This window comes from Notechis scutatus, chromosome 2 (genome assembly GCF_049901735.1).
Source record: "Notechis scutatus isolate UNSWTSFEM ecotype Mainland chromosome 2, rNotScu1.2, whole genome shotgun sequence".
In the NCBI taxonomy this organism is placed as follows: domain Eukaryota; kingdom Metazoa; phylum Chordata; class Lepidosauria; order Squamata; family Elapidae; genus Notechis; species Notechis scutatus.
Genome location: NC_142010.1, coordinates 224,356,431 through 224,380,905, shown reverse-complemented (window position 1 = coordinate 224,380,905; position 24,475 = coordinate 224,356,431). Strand labels below are relative to the sequence as shown.

At 36.8% G+C, this 24,475-nt stretch overlaps 1 protein-coding gene across 3 annotated transcripts in view; it reads right to left on the bottom strand.

The window, feature by feature from the left end:
• The window catches only part of CHD1 (chromodomain helicase DNA binding protein 1), a 64,682-nt gene extending 40,481 nt beyond the window's left edge, over nucleotides 1–24,201 (bottom strand). For 2 of the 3 annotated variants that reach the window (XM_026672717.2, XM_026672726.2), the window contains exons 1-7: nucleotides 23,811–24,201; nucleotides 21,385–21,581; nucleotides 9,406–9,607; nucleotides 4,177–4,281; nucleotides 3,667–3,734; nucleotides 2,262–2,411; nucleotides 856–1,127 (exon numbers count right to left, since the gene is read on the bottom strand). In XM_026672717.2, the coding sequence (XP_026528502.1) occupies nucleotides 856–1,127; nucleotides 2,262–2,411; nucleotides 3,667–3,734; nucleotides 4,177–4,281; nucleotides 9,406–9,607; nucleotides 21,385–21,437 (850 nt within the window). In that variant the 5' untranslated portion in view covers nucleotides 21,438–21,581; nucleotides 23,811–24,201. Of the gene's footprint in view, nucleotides 1–855; nucleotides 1,128–2,261; nucleotides 2,412–3,666; nucleotides 3,735–4,176; nucleotides 4,282–9,405; nucleotides 9,608–15,992; nucleotides 16,031–21,384; nucleotides 21,582–23,810 lie in introns of those variants that run through there. The other variant, XM_087958133.1, reaches the window with a different exon arrangement.
• Between the last annotated feature and the right edge of the window lie 274 nt (nucleotides 24,202–24,475).

Sequence of the window (24,475 nt, the reverse complement as noted above, 5' to 3'; positions counted from 1 at the left end):
ACAAGAAAGTAAGCAGGCACACAACAACAACCACCACCACACACTGAAAGGCAGCAGCCATGAATAGGCTCAGGGCAGAGAACTGCAAGTGCATTACTCAAACTGCCAATTGTATTCCTCATTGCATGCTTGCTTACTTGCATGTGATCCCTTATTCCCAAATATTTCCATTCTGCAAGGGGGAGAGGAATAAAAAAAAACCCAAGAGGGGTTTCATAGAAATCATTTAGGTTCTTTTTTCTTCCCTTGTAGAGAAGAGAAAATGCTTAAACAAGGAGGGAGGGGACAAGCAATCATCTCTCCTATACCTGGCCTGTTTCTTTTTCCTTCCCCCCACACACCCCAAGAATGGAAAGAGTAAAGACAAAGATTTTGTCAGGAAGTTGCACACGGTGATCAAATGACCTTGGGACCTGTAACTGTCATAATACATGCCAATTGCCAAATGTTCAAATTTTGAACATATGACCACAGGATGCTGCAATGATCATAAGTGTGAAAAACCTTAAGTCTCTTTTTTCAGTGCCACTGTAACTTTAAAGGTCACTAAACGAAACTAAACGAACACCAGTTGAAAATTAAGGACTAATCTGTATACCATGCAGCATACAAATAATGTCTAAGTCAGCTAAAGAGAATAAGTTCTTTTATCAATAAAATTAGTAAACCATCAAATCTTTTACATGAACATATATTTTCTGTTATTTTTATACAGAAAATATGTATTTAACAACATTTTAAGATACTTCAAGCCACATGGCCCCGAAGTAGCCTATAGCCATGCAATGTACACTGCAATGAAAACAAAACTCTAACCATTATGAATATATTTTTCTAATGTAAATTAAAGATTACCTCCTTTTCGTCCAATGCGACTATCCATAAATTTTTCAATTGTTTCAAATTCATCTTCTTCAGGCTGTGGAACATCCTCTCCACAGACTTCTAGGAGATCATCTGAATCCGTCTTTGCTTCTTCAGCTTCTTTATAACTAACATTTACTGTTGCCTGGCGGCGAGAACCTCTTTTATCATAATCATCATCATCATCTGATGATGATGATGATGATGAGTCAAGTTGTCTTTTTTTCTGAACTGCAGTTTTCTTTCCACTTTTTTGTTTTATTCTTAAATAATAAAGAATAACAGAAAAATAAATCTTTCAAAATATTATTGAGTCAATGTCTAGAAAAAATGACTGATGAATATTCTTAGAAAACTGTGGGCTGTACAAATACTGAGATTTTTTGTAAACTTCTTGAATAAAAACTGTAAAGTATTAAAACAAAGTAACTTCACTGCTCTAGTATCCGCTCATATTTTTTTCTTCCTGTACAATAATTTCAGCCCATTCATTTGCATATGGAACAGCACATAGTGCACTACTGAAATAAATGAGGAATGTAGTTTGAATGCTGAATAATGGACAACCTACCTATCAAAGTGATCCAAACACTGGATTTCTCTATAGCATTTATTATGAAAAAAAGCAGCTGGAATCTCAACTATGATGTTCCATGTGCTCCCTGGAATGTTAGATTAATATATCAACTATCATTTGGAACCAAAAACATTATCCTGACTTAAAAAAAAATACACTATGGTGCACAAAAGCAAATTCAATTAAGAAAATGTCATGTAAGCAATTTGGATGGCTACTCAGCATTAACATCTAGAAAATTATCAGAAATGCATGCCCAAACGTTCATTAAGTGAAAGCCTAGATTCATAGCACTACTAGGTTGTGAAAACTAAGGGAACACTTTGCTAAGATACAGACTTCTGCCTCCTTTTATGACAGATGAATAGGATGAAGTAACAGCTCACAGTCTTCAGGTTTAGCAATAAACACAAAAGTTAATTCTCTTTAACACAAATTAAACTATCCATAAAATCTCTGAGATATCCCATTTGAGATAACCAGTTGGTAATTTGACTAATGCAGTTGATATCAAACCCATTGGAGACTTGTGGCAACATGCACTCATTTCTATTAGAGCACATGTTCTGTTCAAGTTCTTATCAATCCAAAATTGTACTTTGCTTCTTCTAAAAACTGAGATTTTCATTTGATATTAGAACTTTGCTTATCTAAGGCCATCAATTAAATGTTTCTTTTCAAAATCCAGCTTTTTAGCACATGGAGAGATAATTTACTGAATGAATATTTAGATGGCAATTTATCAAATTTGTACCTCAAAAGATTTTTTAAAGGAAAGATATGCATATTAACTTTTATTTTCTAAAGTGGTATTACCTACCTGCTTGGAGGCTTTCTGCTTTTGACTTTATTTTTTGGTTCATAATCAGATTCACTCTCTTCACAACTACTTTTATCTCTGCTCTCTTCCATATCAGAATCTGAAACTGTTCCCGAAATAGATCCTGATCCAGACATTTGCCAATCTTCACTATTCAGGTTAAAATTACAGAAAAAATATTTAACTATATATTCTAATTTTGTTCAAAAATTCACAAAAATGTTATTAGTACTGTGTTTCACAAAAAGATTATTACTATCCACCATATTTTGGAGCAATAGTGTATCTAGCAGAAAATTTATTATAAAAGATTTACAGGAGAAGTATGCAAAAGGTTTTAAATATAAACATGATTTTTTAATTAAGTAAACTAAAATGAACAATTAAAATAGTTTTGTGGGTATTTCAGCTTCATATAACTTTTCAAATTTTCACATGACAATATTTAATCATGAATAATTTAAAAACAATAACATAAAGCATTAACTAAATCCTTACATTGATAACTGCCACATTAATATTAAGTCTAGGAAAAAGTGGTATCCACATAATATATACTGTTAAGAAGTTGTTAATTTATGTTTTTGAGATTATGATGTGTGGATGAGGAAAAAAAGAAGGAAAAAATAGAAAAAATATGAAAAAAATCAATTTCTTTGCAAGCTCTTTGCCCTACTTTAAAGATAATAAATACAGTAGATTTTTAAAAAATAAAACCAAAAAAGACAGGTTGCTTAAAAAAATAGCTGTATTCTTCTATAATTCTTATTCATATTAATGGATTTTTAAGGAGCCAAAGATATACAAGATATTAACTACAATAAATATTTTTCTATCTCTAGGAAGAATCACTAGTGTCAGCATCTGTCCTGAATTTGAATTTGAGGCAATGGTTCATGCCTGCATTTATAATGGTTTCTACTATTACTTTGAACATCTCAGAAATAAAGCAGTTTTGGTATAATTTAAAATGTATTTCTTATACTTAGACCTGCAAACTAAAGCCCATTATAACAGTCTCCTATTATATTTTCAAGCTGAGAGAGGTAGAACTCCTCCATATTGCATTATGCACCAAGTATTCCTCAACATTATTTAAATATGACTGTAAGAAAATCTATACTTTCTAGATTTAAAATCAAGAGGTGGGAGAGACAGCATTACTCTAACTTGTTGAAAAGGAACATAAACTAGTCATGTTAGTTAGTTCTGTTGTAGTTGCCTGAAGTTCTCTCATTAGAATGTTTCCATGCAAATCCTAACATGATTATATAAGATACAAAATCAATGAAGAATTATAAGCATATTATTCCTTGGATAAGAAACAAATCTCTGAAAATAAACTTGCATTAGTAGGCATGAAGTAAATGAAGCAACTTTTATAAAGCAATTTTTTATTTCCTACTCTTTATGTTTCTTCCTGTTGATTTCATTGGATGAGTCGTCTCCAGAATCCTCACTACTTGATGATTCCTAAACAGTAAGAAATACGTATGAACTTTATTATCATCTCATTAATTTAATAATAATTCATTAAATGTATGTTCTGCCTGACAAATTTATATACGGTTACTCCAACTACCCAAGGAACTGTAGGCTACAATCAGAAATAAAGAAAACCAACTATAAAGATCCATTAAAAGACAACTGGATCAAAGTCCCTAAAGTTGTGCTGTCAATGACTTTAACTCTCTTTTATACAATGATTAAAGCATATTAATCAAAATAATGAAGAAATAGATTTGTTAAGAATTTTAAAGATGCAATGCAATTCCAAATTAAGGAAACAATTATTATCTAAACAGCTTCTAGTCATAAATCTGAAATGTAACTTTTCTTTAATGAGAATCATTCCATTTTGTATTTAATATATTGAACTGTTTTAAAAAAATGTAATTCGATCATGGCTATTTACCTCTTCTGATCCACTATTTATGGATGCTGCTTTTGACTGCTGTTGCTGTTTCCTGAGCATTGCAGACCTCTGTACAGCGAGAATGCTTGGATTTGATTTCCAAAACTGAAGTGGGATACATATAAAAACATTATAAAATGGTAAGGCAATGGCAGCAGTTACTAATATTATTTCTTAATGAATTTTCTGGTTAGATAGATCCCAAATTATTTCTAACTTTACTGAGTAACATTAGGCAATGAAGTAAATCAGCAAATAGCTGGAATGTAGGTAGCAGTATCATTCCTGCAGTGAAAATAACCTAACAGGCATAATAAAGGACAAACATGCTTACCATGTGGAGGGGCCATTTCTCTACCATCTTTAATAAACAGTGCTTTCTGGGTAGCAAGTGGATTGCTTTGGGGCTAATCCTAAAATTTAGGTTGACTGACAAATTAGCTATTGTAAAACACTACTTGCATCCACTCCACACAGTTAGAGGAGACCTACTGAACTTAATGGGATATTATCTAATCAGAATTTATGGAATCTATTTAAGTTACTGCAATCTGCGAAATTGGGAAAATATTTATGGATATTAAGAACAGGTAGGTGACTTAGTATAGTATATAAATCTAAGTGTGTTTAACTAAATTGTTCAAGGGAGTGGTGGTTAATACTTTTTATGGAAGAGAATTATTTCTACTTCTTTGAAAGATGCCTTTTTCAAATTGCTATCCTTTTTTTAGACAAATAGGGTGGTAACTAGCAACTACAAGAATGCTTATAAAAATATGATTATCTAAGATCAATGTTAATCTGGCTTCAGCCTAGATTCAGCAATGAAACATTTGTAGCTTCTATAATTAACTAATAATTTTGCACTATAAAGTGTTATAGATAAATTATTACAGATGTATTATTAATACAATTATCAATATCCAACCACCCATCCTCGGTGGCACACAAAATTACATGTTATTATATGGAAATATCCTACTTCTGATCCCAATTCATAGTTTAGAAATTAGAAGTAGGATCTTTTTAGCAAATTAATTCCTTTATGAAAATGGTCTCCTAAGGATCACTCCAGTGATCTTTACATTATCTTGTCATAAAATCTACTTCAAGACATAATTATTTAATTGGATATTTATTTACTAAGTAAAGCTGCTCTAGAACCGGACTGCTTTTATATTCTTTGATTCCCACTGTTTTATGATATAGAACTTTAATGTAAACAAACATTTGAACATTTTTGTATGAATTCATTTGGAAAAAAGGAATATAAAAATAAATTCAGTAAAACAGCAACATATAAGCTTCTGAATGAAAGCGAACAGAAATCTTATTGTATTACAGTAAACAATTACCATAACACTCACCTCATTCAAATAATTCTCCAATGTTTATTTTAAAACGGTGATCTACTTTTAAAAAACACCTCCCATAGTATTATCAGGTATGCTGAACTAAAGTCTCTATTACACAATAATTCCCACAGCTTAATTTTTATTACTTTTGTCAGTAATCTATATAGAAAAAAACTATGTAAAATTTTTGAAGCTCAAAATGAGTGGTAAAATTGATGCTGTGTTTGTTTAAAAGCAAATAAAGCTTAATGCTGTGACTTCAACAGCTACTAAGCATTGAAACAAAATCAAGTTATTGTTAAAAATACTTCCAATAGGCCATCTTTCTTATGCCTATTTTTTAAACAAAATTTCACAAAAGCTATTTCCAATAGAAAGTTTTAATCATGGGCTTGTTAAATGTAAGTAAACAAATTAATAATTCTACATCAACTTTTTTCTCTTTCTTGTCTAGGAACAAATAATATTAAGAGGGTTCATTCAATACATTTATTATGCTGTAACAGTATTTCAAGTGCTCAAATCTCTCATGGGGAAAGGAGAGATTGGAGAAGTCTTGCAGGGTAACTTTGAGAACTATTTTAAGAATCAGTCAAAGTTGCTCAGATCCTTCTCCATTTGGCATTAGATGGGCAGGTTTTATCGAAAAAAGGTTTTATCTGAGGCATGGTCTTGGCAGCTTATCAGAAAAAGAGTTTCATCCAGTTATCCCTGAGAAAATAGACAGGGTCCTTGGACCTATGAGTTCTATCACCTGTTTTCATGTGCTTCATGGTTCATCAAGACCAGCTAGGAGATGTCATGAAGTTGTGTTCTTGTTTAGTGAATGCTTCTTTGACAGAGGGAGGGTCTGCCTGCATGGTTCATTAGCTTGTTAAACTATCTTTCGATCGAACTATATTGGATAATTTTTGTCAGATTCTAAGCTTCTCTTTTAGGAAGCTTTGGAGAGGAGGTAATATATTATGGGTACTCTAGAGGAAGTGGACCTGGACCATTTTCAGTCAGGATTCAGGCCAGGTTATAATATCAAGGAAGCATTGGCGGTATTTGTGGGTCACCTCAAGAAAGTGTGAGATGGAATATTTTCTAGGGTGCTTTAAAGTTCCTTCTGCTCCTGTTTAAAATCTACAGAAAACCCCTGAAGTTATCCCTCAAATGAAAAACCATCAATTGCTGACAATTCTCAGCTTTATATTCATTTTTGTCACAAGTGATATTGTCAAGTGTTTTACTTAGTAGTTTGAGGCTTTGAGTCTGCAATGGGAGGGAGCAAGTTAACCTTAGTTCTTTCAAGTTCAACCCGAGTTAAAACAAAACCTTGGGGCTCCCTGGTCTGGTGATTCTTTATCTTTAATATTTGATAGGTAACATTCCACCAGAATTGGTGTGCAACCTGGAGAGATTTTGTATAGATTTGTTTTGAATGTATATTGCACCCTTTACTAGACTGGGAGGCTCTGCTGTCATTCACACCTTAATCACTTTGTGACTGAGTTACTGAAATGCATTTTACCATAGGGTTGTTCTTGAAGAGCATTCAGAAGCTTCAACATGGACACTCAGAAGCTAAAAAATTTGCCAGTAAAAGCACCAATGTGTGATCTGCATTAGCTTCCAGTATGCTTCTGGGTATAATTCAATTTGCTGATTATTATCTTTAAAGGTCTATTTAGCACAGCAAGGTTATTTGTGCGACTGTCCATCTCCGAGGGCTTATGCCCATTTCACCAGATGCTACAGGGTCAGGACATTTCGAGTTTTTGCCTCCTCATACTGTATCATTTTAATTGATTCTGGGTTGTTATATTGTTTTTATAAATACACTCTGTGCACAATTATTAGGCAAGTTGTATTTTGGAGGATTAATTTTATTATTGAACAACTACAGTGTTCTTGGTCAATCCAAAATGTTAATAAACCTCAAACTTGAATATTTAAGAAAGTAAAAGTGAGTTTTTGGCTTTCTTAGAATATCTATGTGTGCACAATTATTAGGCAACTATTAGTGTGCAGAATTATTATGCAACTAAATGAAAAACAAAAATTTGCCCATCTCACTCATTTATTTGTATCTGTTAAAGTGAGAATAATAAACAAACTCAAAATTTACAAATAAACATTTCTGAGAGTTCAAAAAAAAAAAATCCATGACCAAAATAGCCACCCTTCTTTTTAGTAACAGTCATAAGCCTTCCATTCATGGAGTCTGTCGGTTTCTTGATCTGTTGACAATCAACTTTTTGTGCAGCAGCAACCACAGCCTCCCAGACACTGTTCAGAGAGGTGTACTGTTTTCCTTCACCGTAAATCTCCAGTTTAGGAAAGGTCCACAAGTTCTCAATAGGGTGCAGATAAGGTGAGGAAGGGGACCACGTCATTATTCTTTCATCTTTAAGACCTTTACTGGTTAGCCATGCAATGGAATACTTTGATGAATGCAATGGAATATTGTTCTGCATAAAAATCATGGTCTTCTTGAAAGATGCAGACGTTTTCCTGTACCACTGCTTGAAGAAAGTGTCTTCTAAAAACTGGCAGTAGGTTTGGGAGTTGATTTTGAGTCCATCTTCAACCCCAAAAGGTCCAACTAGCTCATCTCTAACTATCCCAGCCCATAAGTCGAAGTGGAACTGTTCCCATTACTGATCCAGCAACGGGCCCATCCATCTGGTCCATCAAGTCACTCTCATCTCATCAGTCCATAAAACCTTTGTAAAATCTGTCTTCAGATATTTCTTGGCCTGTGTTACCGTTTCAACTTATGTGTCTTGTTCAGTGGTGGTCTATGTCTCTGAGCACTGAACACCTTGTACGTCTGGGCACTCCATGTAGGCTGCAGTTCTGGAATATGACAGCACTGGAGGATAATGGATTCCTGGTACCTTTGAATTTGATTCTTCTCAAATCTTTGGCAGTTAATATGCATCTTTTTTTCTCAACACATTTCTTGTGACCCTGCAGACTATTTGCAACAAAACGTTTGATGGTTCTGTGATCACACCCCAATATCTTAGCAATTTCAAGAGTACTGCATCCCTCTGAAATACTTTATACAACTTTTGCCTTTTTAGAGTCAGTTAAATCTCTTTTTTGGCCCATTTTGCCTTGGGAAAAGACGATGCCTACTAATTATACACACCTTGATATAGGGCAGTGATGGCTAACCTTTTCAGCACTGAGTGCCCAAAGCATGCATGCACATCCCCAAAATGCAATGTGTGTGCGCCTACCATGCATGTGCCCCACCCCCCACTCATGCATGCATATCCCCATGCATACATGCATCCCTGCGCATGTGCCCTGACCCCTGTGCATGCGTCCTCCCACATGCATCCGCACCTGTGCATGTGCGGCAGAGACCTGAAGACCAGCTGGCCAGCAGGAGGCACGCCTGCATGCACAGCAGAGCTGATCTGGGGCAATGGTTCGCGTGCCCACAGAGAGGTCTCTGCGTGCCACCTCTGGCATGCGTGCCATAGGTTCACCATCATGGATATAGGGTGTTGATCTCCTAAGGCCACACCCTTCCTCATTACAAAAACATATCACTTGATATGTTTATATCCACTAAGCATTCAAGTTTATACAGCTTGGAGGTGGAAAATATGCATAAAAATAGTGATGTGGTCAAAATACTCAGTTGCCTAATAATTGTGCACATGGTGTACTATTCACCCCTTGAATTATATACTTAAAATGGACAGCTATAAATAAATACATGTAGTGCAATGCTTTTATCAATTACTTTCTCCAGCATTGCAGTGTATTTTAAAACAAAGTAACTATTAAATCTCCAGTTTTGTTTCATATGCTCAGTTAATACAGTATCAATTTAAAATAGTGTCAATTATAAATAATTAATTCATTTTACCTCAGCTCCATCAACCTTTGGATGTTTAGCTTGGACTTTCTTTTCCTTGGATGTGTCAGATTCTGATTCTGATTGACTGCCAGACTCTGACGCAGAATCTGAATCACTGCTTCCTGACTGGCTGCTACTTCCATTGCTACTGCTTCCAGAACTTGAACCAGATCCAGATCCAGATGCTGACCCAGAATCATCATCTGACTGGCTGCAATTATAAGTTTAGAATTAGGAAAGCTAGGAAGAAGGCAATAAACAAATGTTCATTTATAAATTTAAAACTTCTCAAACAGAGTTAAAACAGAACATATAGAGATCTTAAATGAGTTACACCTTAAACTGGGACTTCCATGAAATCGATATCAATCTATTCAAACATTCCACTCAATTCAAATAGTAAATTGGATTGAATAGTTGTTCTTAGAAAATGGGAAAGACACAACACTGAATGATTTCAGGCATCATGTTGCTAAGCAACTGAGCACTTCATCCTGAATGTAGTAATATTAATAGCAGCAAAGGGAACATTGGCTTAATTTTTCCTCCCATAATTTGGTTACCATGCTAGTCAGGAAAGAATTCTCTTCCTCTACATTAGCATGGAAGCACAGTGATCTTCTGCCAGCTTCATTTGAAGCTTGTTCTTATGGTAATCATTGGGAGGTGAAAGTATTTTTGCAAGCCAGTAATTTGGTGAAGCTTATTTATAGACTGCTTTATATTTCAGTTTCTTGTATGCAGCTTTGTAATATAAACATAAATAAAAGCAATTGACTGGCTGTACTGATTTGTGCTAAATTTGATCAAATCTGTCCCAAGAAATTTTCACAACACAGCAACTAAAACATTCTTTTGCAAAAGCACACTTCTATCATGTTTCCAATATAAAAGAGACATATTCAGAATCTTCAACAGAATGTATGCTTCTATAAAAGGAATATTTATCTGTCCATCCACCCCATCCATGAAAAAAATAATAAAGCAGAAATAAGCAACATGATGCCCAAGGGCAGCACACTATGTCCCTAAGCACTTCTCTTGATGCTAATCATGCGCCTTATCTTATTGAACTTATAGAAAAAGATTATTTTCAAATATTAAACATGTTAGAATGTTATAAAGTATTAGTATTATCTAATTTCAATATTCATTTGCATAAACATGATTGGCTCTCACACCCTCATGCTGGTATAATAGAGAAGAACCTAAAGAATTAGAAGAGAAGAGAAAGAACTGGAGAAATTCACAAAGTTCAGAAGAGTTGCAAATAGAAATAGAACTATTGTGACAAAAGAAAGCAAAGATAATACCAATAGTAATAGTTGCCTTGGGGGCAACCCCCCCCCCCCCCCAATGGAGCATCATTTGAACATCATCAGCATTGACAAAATCAGCATCAATCAAAAAGCAAAAAGACAACTTTACTTGGAACTTCTATCCCAGGGCTGTAGCTCTGTTGAATTCTACGTTATAGTGCAGTGTTGGTGTGCTGTCGGGGGTTTTCAATTCAATGTGTGGAGTGTGAAGGATTTTGTGTTTATTTTGATGGTCATGATGTGCACTGAAGATGGTGTTTGATTTCGTTGTACGAGGTGCAATGACAATAAAGTAAGTTAATCTAAAAACAGCTTACATCCTGTGATGATACTTTTAACACCATCAAACAGCATTTGCCTATCTTTGTGAAGGCCTGGGTGAAAAGATATGTCTTCAAGGATCTCCAAAATACCAACAATTTAAACTGTTTTAGACTTCTGTTCACATCTAAAACATCTATAGTAGGAGTATACAATGTGAGGCTTATGGAAACTTGTGTCAAAAGCCTAAAATCCACCTCCAGCAACCTCAAACTACAAAGCTTGGTGATTGAAAGAAGAATTAAATACACAACCAACAAATAATCACAGTAGGTACATTTAATCATATGTAAATGTAAATTATAGTATAAGTATTTCTAAATTATGTTATTGTTAACAAGATATTGTCTTCAGATTATTTCTAGAAAAATGAGAAAAGTTAATCTAAAAATATCTCTGATTTCTATGAATTATTTGATTATTATTGTTTCACAAGTTAGGTTTCACAAAGAGAAAATAGGATATGGGGATACCAGTCCTCGCTTCTTCAGGCATTTCCACAATGGCAAGCTATGATGGGAGACTATTATTGGACTTATTGGGACATGTAACTTCAAAGTATACAATAACATTGATAGCCAAAAAATAAGATACAGATGACACCATTTTAGTTCCTTTCAGCTCTTTCACTCCTAAAACTGCTCAACTGAGAGGATGCCTTCTTTCCACCATCAAAAATAGACCTTAAGGATATGTATGTATCATAAAGATATATATGTTTTCTTATTGGTGGAAGATAGCATTCAAAATTCCATGAAAACAAGAAATCTAGTGATTATGGTATGAAGAAAATGTCTTTCAAAAGGACCTGTAGAAGAAGCAACAATGTTAATCTTAAATGAAGAAACAGGGCCAGATAGCCTTTCTGCCCCAACGGGCACCTGCTATCAAAGACAGAGATTATATGCTCGTGGCCAACATACCATAATTATTTTAGGAAAAAACAAGAACTATGTACACTTGAATCCATGCAGAAAACATTGCCACCTAAATTTCATATCCTAATATAGCCCACTTGAAAGTATATACTTATTGAAAAAAAAACACCAAAATCTAATTTGTGCAATTAAATGCCGGACATATTCTGAGTGATCTACCAACATCCCTATGCTATTCTTCTTCCAAGAACTGGAATAAACATTGGAAAAAGTCATTCCAGTCACTGTAACTGGAATTTTATGTTCCAGTTGAACCAAAAGTTAATATTTGTAATGAATACAGTCATATAACTATATAGACCTGTGATGGCAAACCTATGGCACGTGTGCCACAGGTGGCACATAGAGCCATTTGTGCAGGCAAACTTACCTGCACTGCACATGCGCGCACCTCCCAGCTGGTTTTCTGCCTGTTTGAAGCTTTTTTCGGCCTCCCAGAAGCTCGAGGGAAGCCTCTGCAGTCTTTGGAGGCCAAAAAACAGGCCTGTTTCATCACTTCCTGTTTCATCACTTCCAGTATTTGGAGGCTGAAAAACTGGCCCATTTTTCGGCCTCCAAAGGCTGCAGAGGCTTCCCTTGAGCCTCTGAGAGGCCGAAAAGGACCTCAAATGGTCCGAAAATCAGCTGGAAGGTGCATGCATGCGCAGTGCAGGTAAGGGGGCGATGGGAAAGTGTTGCATGTGCATGCGCAAGGGGGCAGGACACATTTCATTGTGGGTGGTCTCGTGCTTGCGCTTTCAGCACACCACAACAAAAAGGTTCGCCATCACTGATATAGACTCTTCTGAAAAATCCCCATTTCCAAAATCCTTCTAACAGAGGTGATAGCTACCAAAAAGATTACCTCCCATAAAAAATGATTAAGATATATAATTTGCAAAGATTGAAATGGACCACATAGCATAGCTTTCAAAATAATCTAAGTGTAGAAAACTAGTGTGTTTTTTTAACAAAAAGAATATCTCTATTTCCTCTATAAACTTGAATGGATGAGAACTTAGTGATGGCCCAATTCAGATTTTAGAATAGATGAAAGAGTATATCTTTGTAGTGTATTAGATTTTAAGCTTTCATTCAAACCAGAAATACAGGAAAGTCAAAACTTATGACACAAATGCCTAAATAAGAAAAATCCTTTCCTTTTACTTCTACCTGCGGAAGGTGCTAGAGAGGTAATTTCACAGGTGTAAATATTATAGGTTTCTCTAGACATATGAATGGCAGAAACTGAGTTCTGATCAAAAACTGATGCTCTTTTGATCAGAATTTTGCTAATGTCCTTCCTTTAACATTCTTAAGCTATATTGTGCATTCTTTTTTTGTTGTATAAAATGAACAATAATGGAATTCTTCCGATCATCAGGCACAAAGGTAGCATTCACACTTGAACTAGCTGCAAAATGCTGTATAAGTCACAAGTTATGTTTTAATATTTCTTCAGTTACACTACTTCAACCTTCTTTCAATATTCTCACTTATTTTAATAACTTTATTTTTTCCTGGACATCATCAATCACATTTGAATCAATTCCACTGTTGAGTACAGCACATCACTATCATTCCTATACAAATTTTTCAAATACTCTTTCCAGTACTTCTCACTGAAATTTAATTCTAAATCATTTTATCCTATTTAATTCCATTCACACAAATGCAAATATTCACTATTCACTCAAGTCCCGATAAAAGAGACCCTTGAAATCATCAAAAATAAATACCAACCAGCTAAACACCTCATGGAACTAACAGAACACTGCTTAACCAACACATATTTCATATACAAAGGACAAAGATACAAACAAATAGAAGGAGCCCCCATGGGATCACCACTGTCACCTGTCATTGCAAACCTGTTCATGGAAGAATTCGAATCCAGAGCCCTGGCCAATGCCATCCTCAAACCCAAACTATGGTTAAGATACATCGATGACACATTCGTGATTTGGCCCCATGGACAAGAAAACCTAAACAATTTCCTAACACACCTAAACAGCGCACACCCCAAAATCAAGTTCACCATGGAAACAGAAACAAACAAACAACTACCATTCCTAGATGTACTAATCTACAAAAATACAGATGGCACACTAGGACACACCATATACCAGAAGAAAACACACACCAACCGCTACCTCAACGCCCAATCCCACCACCACCCAGCACAGATAAACTCCGTGGCCAAAACACTAATTACTAGAACCAAACGCCTGGCAGACAAGACACACATTAAGACTGAACTATGCACCCTGACTAAAATATTGACAGCCAACGGCTTCCACAAAAGCAAAATCACCAACTTGATCCACAAAACACACTGAGACATAATAGAGACCCAGAAGATGAACAGACCCATGGAACAGCTGTCCTGCCCTACATAAGAGGCACTACAGACAAAATTAGTAAGATACTATACAGACACCACATCAAGACTGCCTTCAAAACAGACAGAAAAATAGCAGCCATCCTCAGAAACCCCAAAGACAAAATTGACCTGGAAAACCAAGGCATATACAAAGTCCCCTGTGCATCATGCCCGGCCACATACATTGGACAGACCAATAGAAGAATAAGCACCCGCCTGGATGAACACAAAAATGCAGTCAAAAAGCTGGAACACACTTCCTCACTAGTCCAACACATGGAAGCCACAGGTCATAGCATCAACTTCAATGGCACCAAAACCCTAGCCACTATAGAAAATTCCAGCCACAGAATCATTAGAGAAGCCATAGAGATTGAAAAAAGACCAGAAAGCATGAACAGAAGAGATGATTCCACCAGGCTGTCAATCATTTGGAAGCCTGCACTCACAAACAAAAAAATCTCCACACCACAAGCCAGGCAAACACCTGGGCACAAACAGATCCCCTCTGATACCTCCAGCTCAAACACATCCCAACCAGGCACCCAGATGAAACCCAGCTTCCTAACTAATGATAGCCGTCCCTTTACCCGAAGCCAAGCTGCACTAAAGACCTCCAATAAAGTAACACAATGCTGCCAGCCAATCAAGATACAAAAAGAGCCAAAAAACAGACAGAAGATATTAGAGACACCAATCAAGCAGAACACAGCAAACTCCGAGACCAATAAACACAGACCAAGACTCCCAACCAATCAGGATGAAGAAAAAACCATTCTGGCACAGCAATAGGCTGCCCCAAATTTAAATCTGAAACCACTGTAAAAGTCTGACTCACAGACGGACACAATACAGAAGCCTGATGATGGCAGATGAGATTCTGCTGAAACGTTGCTACAACTTTAAAAGCACAACTATAATGACGTGGGAAAATACCCGAACAAAGCTGAAGGCCATACATGTAAGTACCATGAAAACTTAAAGATATATATATATATATATATATATATATATATATATATATATATATATATATATATATATATATATATATATATATATATATATATAAAATAAAAATTTGAAAGGTGAGGGAGGTGTTGATCTTATGTTGATAATTCTCTGATCATCATGGTACCAGAGAACCAGCAGCTGCTCTCTCCTACTTCTCTCCCCATCTCTTCTAGGAGCAGCATGGGGAAGGAGGGGAAGGGGGGCTTTTGGGGCACCAGAAGGGCTAACTTCCATCATGGAAGGTTTACTGTGGCACATCTGCCTCCATGGCTGACATGATGCAGCACCAATGATAGTTGAATTGGGAGGTTTCTTAAACATCAACAAGTATTGTCTTTGCACGTCATTGTAGTTGTGCTTTTAAAGTTGTAGCTTTAAAATTTCCTAATCCACACAATACTAAACAGTCTATTTTGCATTCAGAATATCTCAATATCTTTTTATTCTTCAGTATTTTTTTTCACTTTTAAATAGTCAGATAAATCATTTCAAATCCATTCCTTTCGTTACACTTGTGGCATACTGATCAAAATGCTAAAATTGGACCAATATTGTCCTTAGCAGAAATGCTATGGATACAAGAAAGATTTCTAACAGTTTCTACTTTTTATCTTCCCCAAAACACTTAAAATCTTAACTGACCAAAGCCAAGACTGGAGTTCCATTTTCAAGGATCTACCTTTTAATGAGGTTTGGAAAACTGCAATCTGGAATATAAGAAATATCTAATAAAAAGCATGAATTAATGAATCAACTAAATGAATTAAAGAAGTTCTGTATGGGAAAATACATAAGAGATCTAAATTAGGGATCTGGACTTAGTAAGACCAACAAAATTAAGAAAATTAACAAGTTGAAATTTTTAGAACAGAAAAACGGATCAGTTCACTCAAATGGATATTAAATAGCTCATTGGAGACAATATATTAGTTTCAAGGAAATATGGTATGTTAATCCATTAAGATCAGGGGTGTCAAACTCAATTTCACTGAGAGCCACATCAGGGTAGTGTTTGACCTTGGTGGGGTCAGGGTGTGTGTGGCCAGCTTGAAGTCACTCGTGCTGGGGGCGCCTGTGGTGGCCCAAGCACTCTGCCTGAGAAAACAGGCTCCTGAGATCCATTTTCGGCTACGACAGCTTCCTGCAACCCTCTGCCAGAGAAAACAGAGTTCAGGAGGGCTACGAGCTCCGTTTTCACTGGCAGAGGCACCAGGGTCCAGTCCTTCGCTGTTTCCAGGGCAGCCCCATGGGCCAGATCTAAGCAACCCGTGGGCCAGATGTGGCCCGCAGGCCTTGAGTTTGACACCCCTAATTAAGATTAATAAATTACTGTTCTTAGTTTTAAATTTATTTCTTACTGATTTTCCAATAATCCTCGCTACAGAATTTACAAATGTAATATACACATTAAATAAAAAATCCCCAACTACGGATTTTTATGTGCCACATAATACTTCGGTGATCTGATTTAATTATCATGGGCCTAAATTTTACCTTTGATATCTAACATTATTATACTGGTTGAAAATAACTAGAGCTACACCATGCTAATAAAGATTTTTCAGTGACCAAACTCCTATCAGTTTAATCGGCTTCAAGTGAAAACAATAGATTTTTAAAAATGTTTGAAACTAGAAAGATCATTAATAATTTGTATTATAAACAATGTATAGGCAGTAAGAGCTACTCAGTATATTATAGTCTCTAAAACAATTAAGTTATTAGATTTTTATTGCAACTATTTATTTATGGTCAAATGATAGTGACAAACATATTTTCCCAACAACTACCTATGAGGTGGTTTGGGCAGAGAAATAGTGATTGTAAGACAGACAGACAGAAAGACACACACACATTGCTTTCCTACAGGAGGCATAGAACTTGCAGTCTCCTGATTTCTAGGCTGGCAATTTAACCACTGGATCTAGATCTGACATCAAACTGAATCTTAATTAGTTATGTAATTCCAGGATAAATGTTCAGTATTAAACATAATTTTTTAAATAGTATATCTTTTTTAATATTTACTCAATAATCACTAAAACAATAACTGATCTTATTGACAAATCAATTAAAGGCTGTATTTCTTTCTCTTTATTGGAATGAAATAAAATTCTGCTGAAACTCATTAAACGCACAAATCAGTGGCTATTTTTGTATGAAATGATAAAAGAATATATAAATTAGTATGCTAGAATTAACACTAACATCATTACAATTAGCATTATTGTACAGATCTGTATCAAATACTAGTGCTCAGAGATTATTACATACAATTTATAACTTCAGAACAACCCTAAATTAATGTTCCCCAAACTGGGTATCCTTTAAGGCAGTATTTCTTTATATTAGCAACTTTCATATGTGTGGATTTCAACTTCCAGAATTCCCCAGCCAAAATAGTAATCCTAAAGTTATCAAGGCTGACAATTAGTGCTCGATATCATGTCTCAAAATCTCCTAACCAGTATGGCCAACCCTGAAATCTGTATAACTGAACCCCACTCTCACTTAGTTTGGGAATGATTTTACCAGATCATTTCCTGTTCTTATTTCATACATGGGGACTGAGATAAAGAGACATATTTCTGAAAAAGCATACATAAAAATGTAGACGAGGAACTGAAAAGCTTAATGTTACATTGCTCTTCAGAATCATGTTGCAACAGCAAGCTTTGCCTTTGTGCCTATACCTTGTTCCTTTCAGTTTTTGTTCTACTTTGCTCTACAGCTCATTTAGTTTTGTTTCCTACTAATAGCCCTTGACCTATGACCACAATTGAGCCCAAAATTTCTGTTCCTAAACAAGACAGTTAAGTGAATTTTGCCCCATTTTACAACCTTTCTTGCCACAGTTAAGTGAACCACCTCAGTTGTTAAGTTAGTTACATGGTTGTTAAGTGATTGCCATCACCTATTTCTGCCTCCGCGCACCCCATTTTCAGTTTCTGGGCCCCCCATTTTTGGCCTCCACGCGCCTCATTTTCGGTTTATTCCTGGCGGCGGGGATCAGAACGGACAAAAAAGGCTGAAAACGGGGTGAGCGGAAGCAGCAATAGGTGATCCCTGCAGCCTGAAACAGCTGATCGTCAAGAGGCCAATACAACCAACAATCAGCTGCTTCTGCTCAATCAGGCTGTACTGAAGCTGACCAGGCTGTTTGCTGCAAGGAGGCAAATTATTGGGAGGCAGAGGCAATTTTTTTCTTGTTTCCCTCCCCAAAAGACAGGTGCGTCTCATACTTCGGAGCATACAATAGGTACTTGTATTTATTCATACTGGAATACAAATAATTATGACAACTATGGCCAATATTTGGGGTGATTATGCTAAGAAACTGAAAATATCCTTCTCTGCTAATATTTTTCTAACCTCCTCATGAAATGGGATGTTTTTGAAAGTAAACTCTGGTAGGTAAGAATAGGCAGATGGGAAATTACAGATGCCATAAGCAATGCCTTCATTCAATATCCTGCCAACCTTCCCAAAATACTTTTTCTGTTTAAACTAGCAAAGCAACTGAGACAAATCAATTAAACAGCCAGACTTAATAGATATACAAATATATTAACAGATATACAGACTATTACAAACAATAAAGATGTATTAACTAAAACTTCATACATTTCTTGTCATTGCTTGATAATCTAGAGTTAAAATTCTGATACAATAAAATCCTCTTTTGAAGATATACTTGGACGAAGTTTCCATTATTTACAAATGCTTGCAAATTTAGAAAATTGATCCCAGTAGTAATTTCCATTATTATGATTCTATTACACTAATAATATAAAATTTACCTCGTTTGTGTAACAACATTATTATACAAAAGAAGTATATCAACATAAAAATGTATCCATTCTATACAAAGTCCATTGTATCATGATCTGTCAAATCAATGATTTATTGTATTTTCAACAAATAGGACCTATTCAGAATTTTATAGCACATACTCCTGTTTATGAATTATCGTGTCATATGCATAGTTGCAAACTATATCCTTTCTGGCTTTGCGGACTACCAATTGTAGCAGTGGAGTGGTAGAGAGGAGGATTTGGTGCACATATGCACCTCTTGCACAAATGTAACTTTGCAAGTGTCTTCAAACTTCCATGGTTCCCAATAGGCTGCATGCAGCCTGGCACTGGGCCTCAGACTGTGATGTTGGGGACTACTGCTTTAGCTGATTTTATCAAAAATTTAGCACCATCTATATTCTTTACCTATCATCTTAACTATATTTAAGCAAATTTGTTGCCCTTCTTGCTCCCCCCTAAGAGTTCACGTTGACAAGTGATTTCCAATAATACATCTGAAAGTTCTTAATTGTTATAGGTGATCAATCTGCTACCACATCTCATGATATATGACACTTAAAGCCTCCAGAAGAGCAAGACTAAGAAGGGGGAAGGAACCTAGACAACATTCACACCCTCCCTACCACAATTATGACATAGCTACGTATGTCTGAACAGCTAAGAATCAAGTCACAATTGCTCTTGGAAGTGTTTCAAATAAAAAACATGTCTTTTTACTGTCAAATTCTTAAAAACAATATTTATTGTGATTTAGTAAATTTTTGGGTGCAAGATGCATAGTTACTAGTCGCAAAATTTATGAATGACTGAAATGACAAACAAATAACTTATTCAAACAATAACATCTCCAATTGTATGATATTCTAACTGGTACTCAATTTCTTTGAAACTCATCAAACTTGGTACTCAATACATTTTTATGTGAAAACTTTGTCCCTTATTCATTGTTTGTTTGCTACTCAACACACAATCTAGAACTGGTTGGTGTCAGCTGCCTTGTGACTCACTACATTATTCCTTATGGGAAAAAACTGGTACCCATTGCGCCTCTTCCTGTAACCAATTAATGAGTAGCAAGGTACGACTGTACTTTATATTCAATATAAGTAACTGGACAACCAATACAAAGATGGACTATATTAAACTATTTATATCTAGCTTTTAAGAGCCCTGCTCAAAGTAATCCATATCACAGGCTAGTACAAAGGTCAGTAAAATTATGTGAGGCATTTAGGATAATGAATCTTATGCACTTTATTGAGTAATAAATCTAACAACAGGGTTCATGCAGTACATTGGATATAAAATAATCATTTAAATTTGATTTTTGCCCAAGACTAGGTAATCTACATGTATAAATTGTTCCTAATTTATTACATAACATTTCATATTTATAACTATACTAATGGAAGTACTATATTAGTAAAAATATCTCTGAAAACAATCTTCGTTCTCAGGATAACTGCTCAAATACATTTTCTCTTGCATATATTTTTGAAAAGTAACAAAATCATTAGAAAAGGTTAAACAAATACCTGAAATAGACTCTTAGCCATTCTATAAAACTTTTTAGCAGTAAATTCTCTCAATTCAATAGATTTTACTCCTCGGTAAGTATATACCAAATTGTAGCTTCAATGTGTATTTGTTTTTTGTATTTTTGTAACACATGCACTAAAGCATTTTCAATATATTTGTGAACTTCTTACTATGTGTTTAACAAGTATAAAAAGTAGGATGGTTCAGATTTCTTTTTTATGTAGTGTCCAGGCCCATGCCATAACTGAAAGTTCTCTTAGCATTTAACTATTGCTTGCTTCTTGTACATTTGAGTAAAATACAATTTGTTCCCATTTTTAATCAGGATTATAACATATACACTACTGAAATGTTACTGAAACAGAACATATTGTCAGAAACAAAGGACATAGATACAACTTTATACAGCAGGACCAAAAATGTCTCCCATATTGATTATTTAGCCTTGTACAACCAGATGTGTAGATAATTTTGCATGTACTGTACTTGGACAAACAATCTATCTGGAGCATGTATACAGGGGAGGTAAAGATAGTCTTATTAGTAATTTCAGATAGTTTTACCAGCATTAAGCTATACATAAAGCTTGAAATCTAAAAACAGCTATGTAAATTTTCATACAGTATTTACTTATACAAAAATATTAAGATTATATTAAAGTGAATCCCACTACGTACCTTGATTCTCCGCTAGTGTTTCTTGTGCTTTCTTCATCACTGTGCCCATTCATTGTAAATATTCACCAAGATAAAAATATAAATAAAAATTATCCCAGCCTGCAACCAGGATATAAAATATCTTTTTACAAGGCTCTCTTCTTTGTGCTTCAGATATTTCACTGTGTTCAGCAGTTCATGATTCTTGCATAAGTTACCTTTAAAAAATAAAGAACTATTTGAAATGTTCACATAATCAACTTTATAGATATTGTAATAGCATTATCTATTTATTTAACAAACTGAACATGCACTCCTTCCTACTTTGCAACAGTCCTATGACATTACTTATGTCAAAGATCAAACTAGTTTAATGTTTTAATTTTTTTTTAGAAATAGTATTTTAATCCATCAATTAATTAATTCACATAACCCAATCCCACCCTGATAATAGAGTCATGTTCATACAACACAATCATAATTTGCTCAACTCAATTTTCTGGGTTCCCATAATATTATGAACATAGGTTGAGTTATACAAAATACACTGTCTTACAATTACAAGCTTTTATATCAAAAGGTCATTACCTCAGTATTTTTTACAAAAACTCACAAAACCATCATCAATACTGTTGAAATATAGACTAGCTTTTGAAAATCTAATTCTATAGCACTTCTATAATATCTGAAAATTAGATTTGATTCAAATAAGTATGACACAGGAAAAAGAACAATGTATTTTTTTTTCCTGTGCCAGTTTCTACAAAAGATAACATACTATACAGGCAGACTTTGACTTACAGCAATTTGTTTGGTGATTGTTCAAAGTTACAATGGCACTGAAAAAAGTGGCTTACAGGCATTTTTCACACTTACGACCACTGCAGCACACCCATAGTCATGGGATTAAAATTCAGGCACTTGGAAACTGGTTCATATTTATGAGGAGCAGAGTCCCTGAGTTATATGATCACCTTTTGCAACTTTCTGACAAGTAAAGTCAACGGGGAATCTAGATTCACTTAACGATGGTGTTACCAACTAAACAACTGCAGTGATTCACTTAACAACTGCCTCACTTAGCAAAAGAAAATTTGGGCTCAAATGTGGTTGTAAGTCAAGGACTACCGGTAGTCCTAAATAAATTTACCAGGACATACATGCTGGTATGTCAGAACATGACAAAAACTACATTCATACAATTGTATTATCAACTCTCGGATGGATGGATGGATGGATAGATGATATGTATGGATGTGTACTCATTTATTTTATAAATTGACACTTGACTATAAAATAAGGGGGCAGGGAAACCACATATTTTTAACCCACTCATACTTGAGATGAAAAGACAGCTTTAGGATAGCAAAAAGCGTGCATATATATATCATTACAATTTACATAATATAGGGTTGGCCTGTTTTTAACTTAGAGAAAGGCCTGCTTTAATTAAAAGTTCCAAGTTCCTGCTCAACTACAGCGCGAATCTGGGCACATCGTTGGAACCGACGGAAACTAACACCGGAGCCCAAAGCTCATCTATTGGCAGCATCAGTCCAGCTGAGTTTCGTGCGGGGTTTTCTCTCTCTCTCTCTCTCTCTCCCGCGCTCTCCTCTTTTTAGGAAACCCAGGCAAAGGCGGGGCCACCGTTTAGAGCAGTAGGAAGGCAGCGCATAGTAACCCTCACCGCCAGCCTGTCAGCCAATGAGGAGCGGGCCTCGTGGATTTAGTGGGTGCCAAAACAAATGGGCTTTCTCCCCTCCCTCCGGTTCCCCCGTAGCGTCGTGGGTGTCTCTCACGACTCCGCACACGGCGCCTTTTTTTAATTATTATTTTACGATGAACGTCACCGGGATTTTCCCCCCTCCTCTCAGAGCCGGCCGCGGCCCGTCCGCCCTTCCCTCGCCCGCTTGCCAAAGACTCTTTTGACTCTCTCACAACCGCCTCTCTCTCGGCAGCCGCAGCCTGGTAAACAAAGGGAGATGGCGGGGGAAGATGAAACAAGCCGGACCCAAGGCCAGGGCAGCAGCGTGGTCGCTTCGTCTGAGCCGCTGTGGGGAGGGAGGGACAAAGCGAGGGCCGCGGTGCCACATCTGGCGGGGGGCTAATAAAAGTGACAATTTTCTGCCCAGCGCTGGCCCCCTGCAGGCGCCTCTCCGAATGCTCACCTAAAGGCCGGCCTTCTCCCGAAAGCACGGCTGGGCCTCGTCCCTCTTCCTCTCTCTCTCTCTCTCTCTCTCTCGCCCATTCCAGGCCGAAGGCCGCAAATCGGCTCCCAGCTCACTCAGGCCGGAGCCTTACTGCCGCCTCCCCGATACTTTTTCCTCTCCCCGCCCTTCCCTTTCCCAACCTCGAGGCGCCCAGGCGAGAAAGTCGATCTTCCCTGCCTACCGGTCAACCCAACGCTGCCCGGTCTCCTGCTTCTTCCTTCAGTGGGCCGCTCTTACCTGAGCGTCGCCAGGCCTGCCTGGGCCTCTCTGGAAGACCAGCGTGGCGAAAAAGCGGCGGAAAGCGTTGCAGCCGGGCCCTTAAAAAAAGGGCTGAGGCGGCGGAGAATAGAGGCGCTCCCGGGCCGGCCTGGATCTCCTCACCCTCTCCTTGCCTCTTCCCGGCCCTTTCGCTTCGTTTGCCCCCAAAAGAAGGGGGAGGGAGCGCGACTCCTTCCGAAAGAGAGGCGGGGGAGGAGAGGAAGGAATGGGTTAAAAAAAAAATGCCTGAGGTAAGCAGGCGTGCGTCGCCGTTGCTTTAAGTCCTCCCGGCCGCCACCGCCGCCGCCATCACGCTGCCTCCGGAGCAGTTTCACGCAGCCTCTTCCCCCTCCCTCATCCGATGGAAACCCCGGGCGTGATGTCAGCCGTGGGACAGAGCGGGAAGGGGAGGGAGGAGTCAGCGCGGGAAGGAAGCTGGCGGAGAGGCTCGCGCGAGCCGGCCTTGGAAGCTGAGGCGCGCGGGGAAAGCGGGGGTGGAGGCCGAGAGCGGAGTGAGCGCGCATTTGGAGGGCTTTGCCTTTCGGTCTCCGCCAAAAAAAAAAGAAGGACCGAGCTCTCACGTGAGAGGGATTGCGGATGGGGTGGTTATTTCCCCAATTCGGGCCGCTCCTAACTGGATTCGA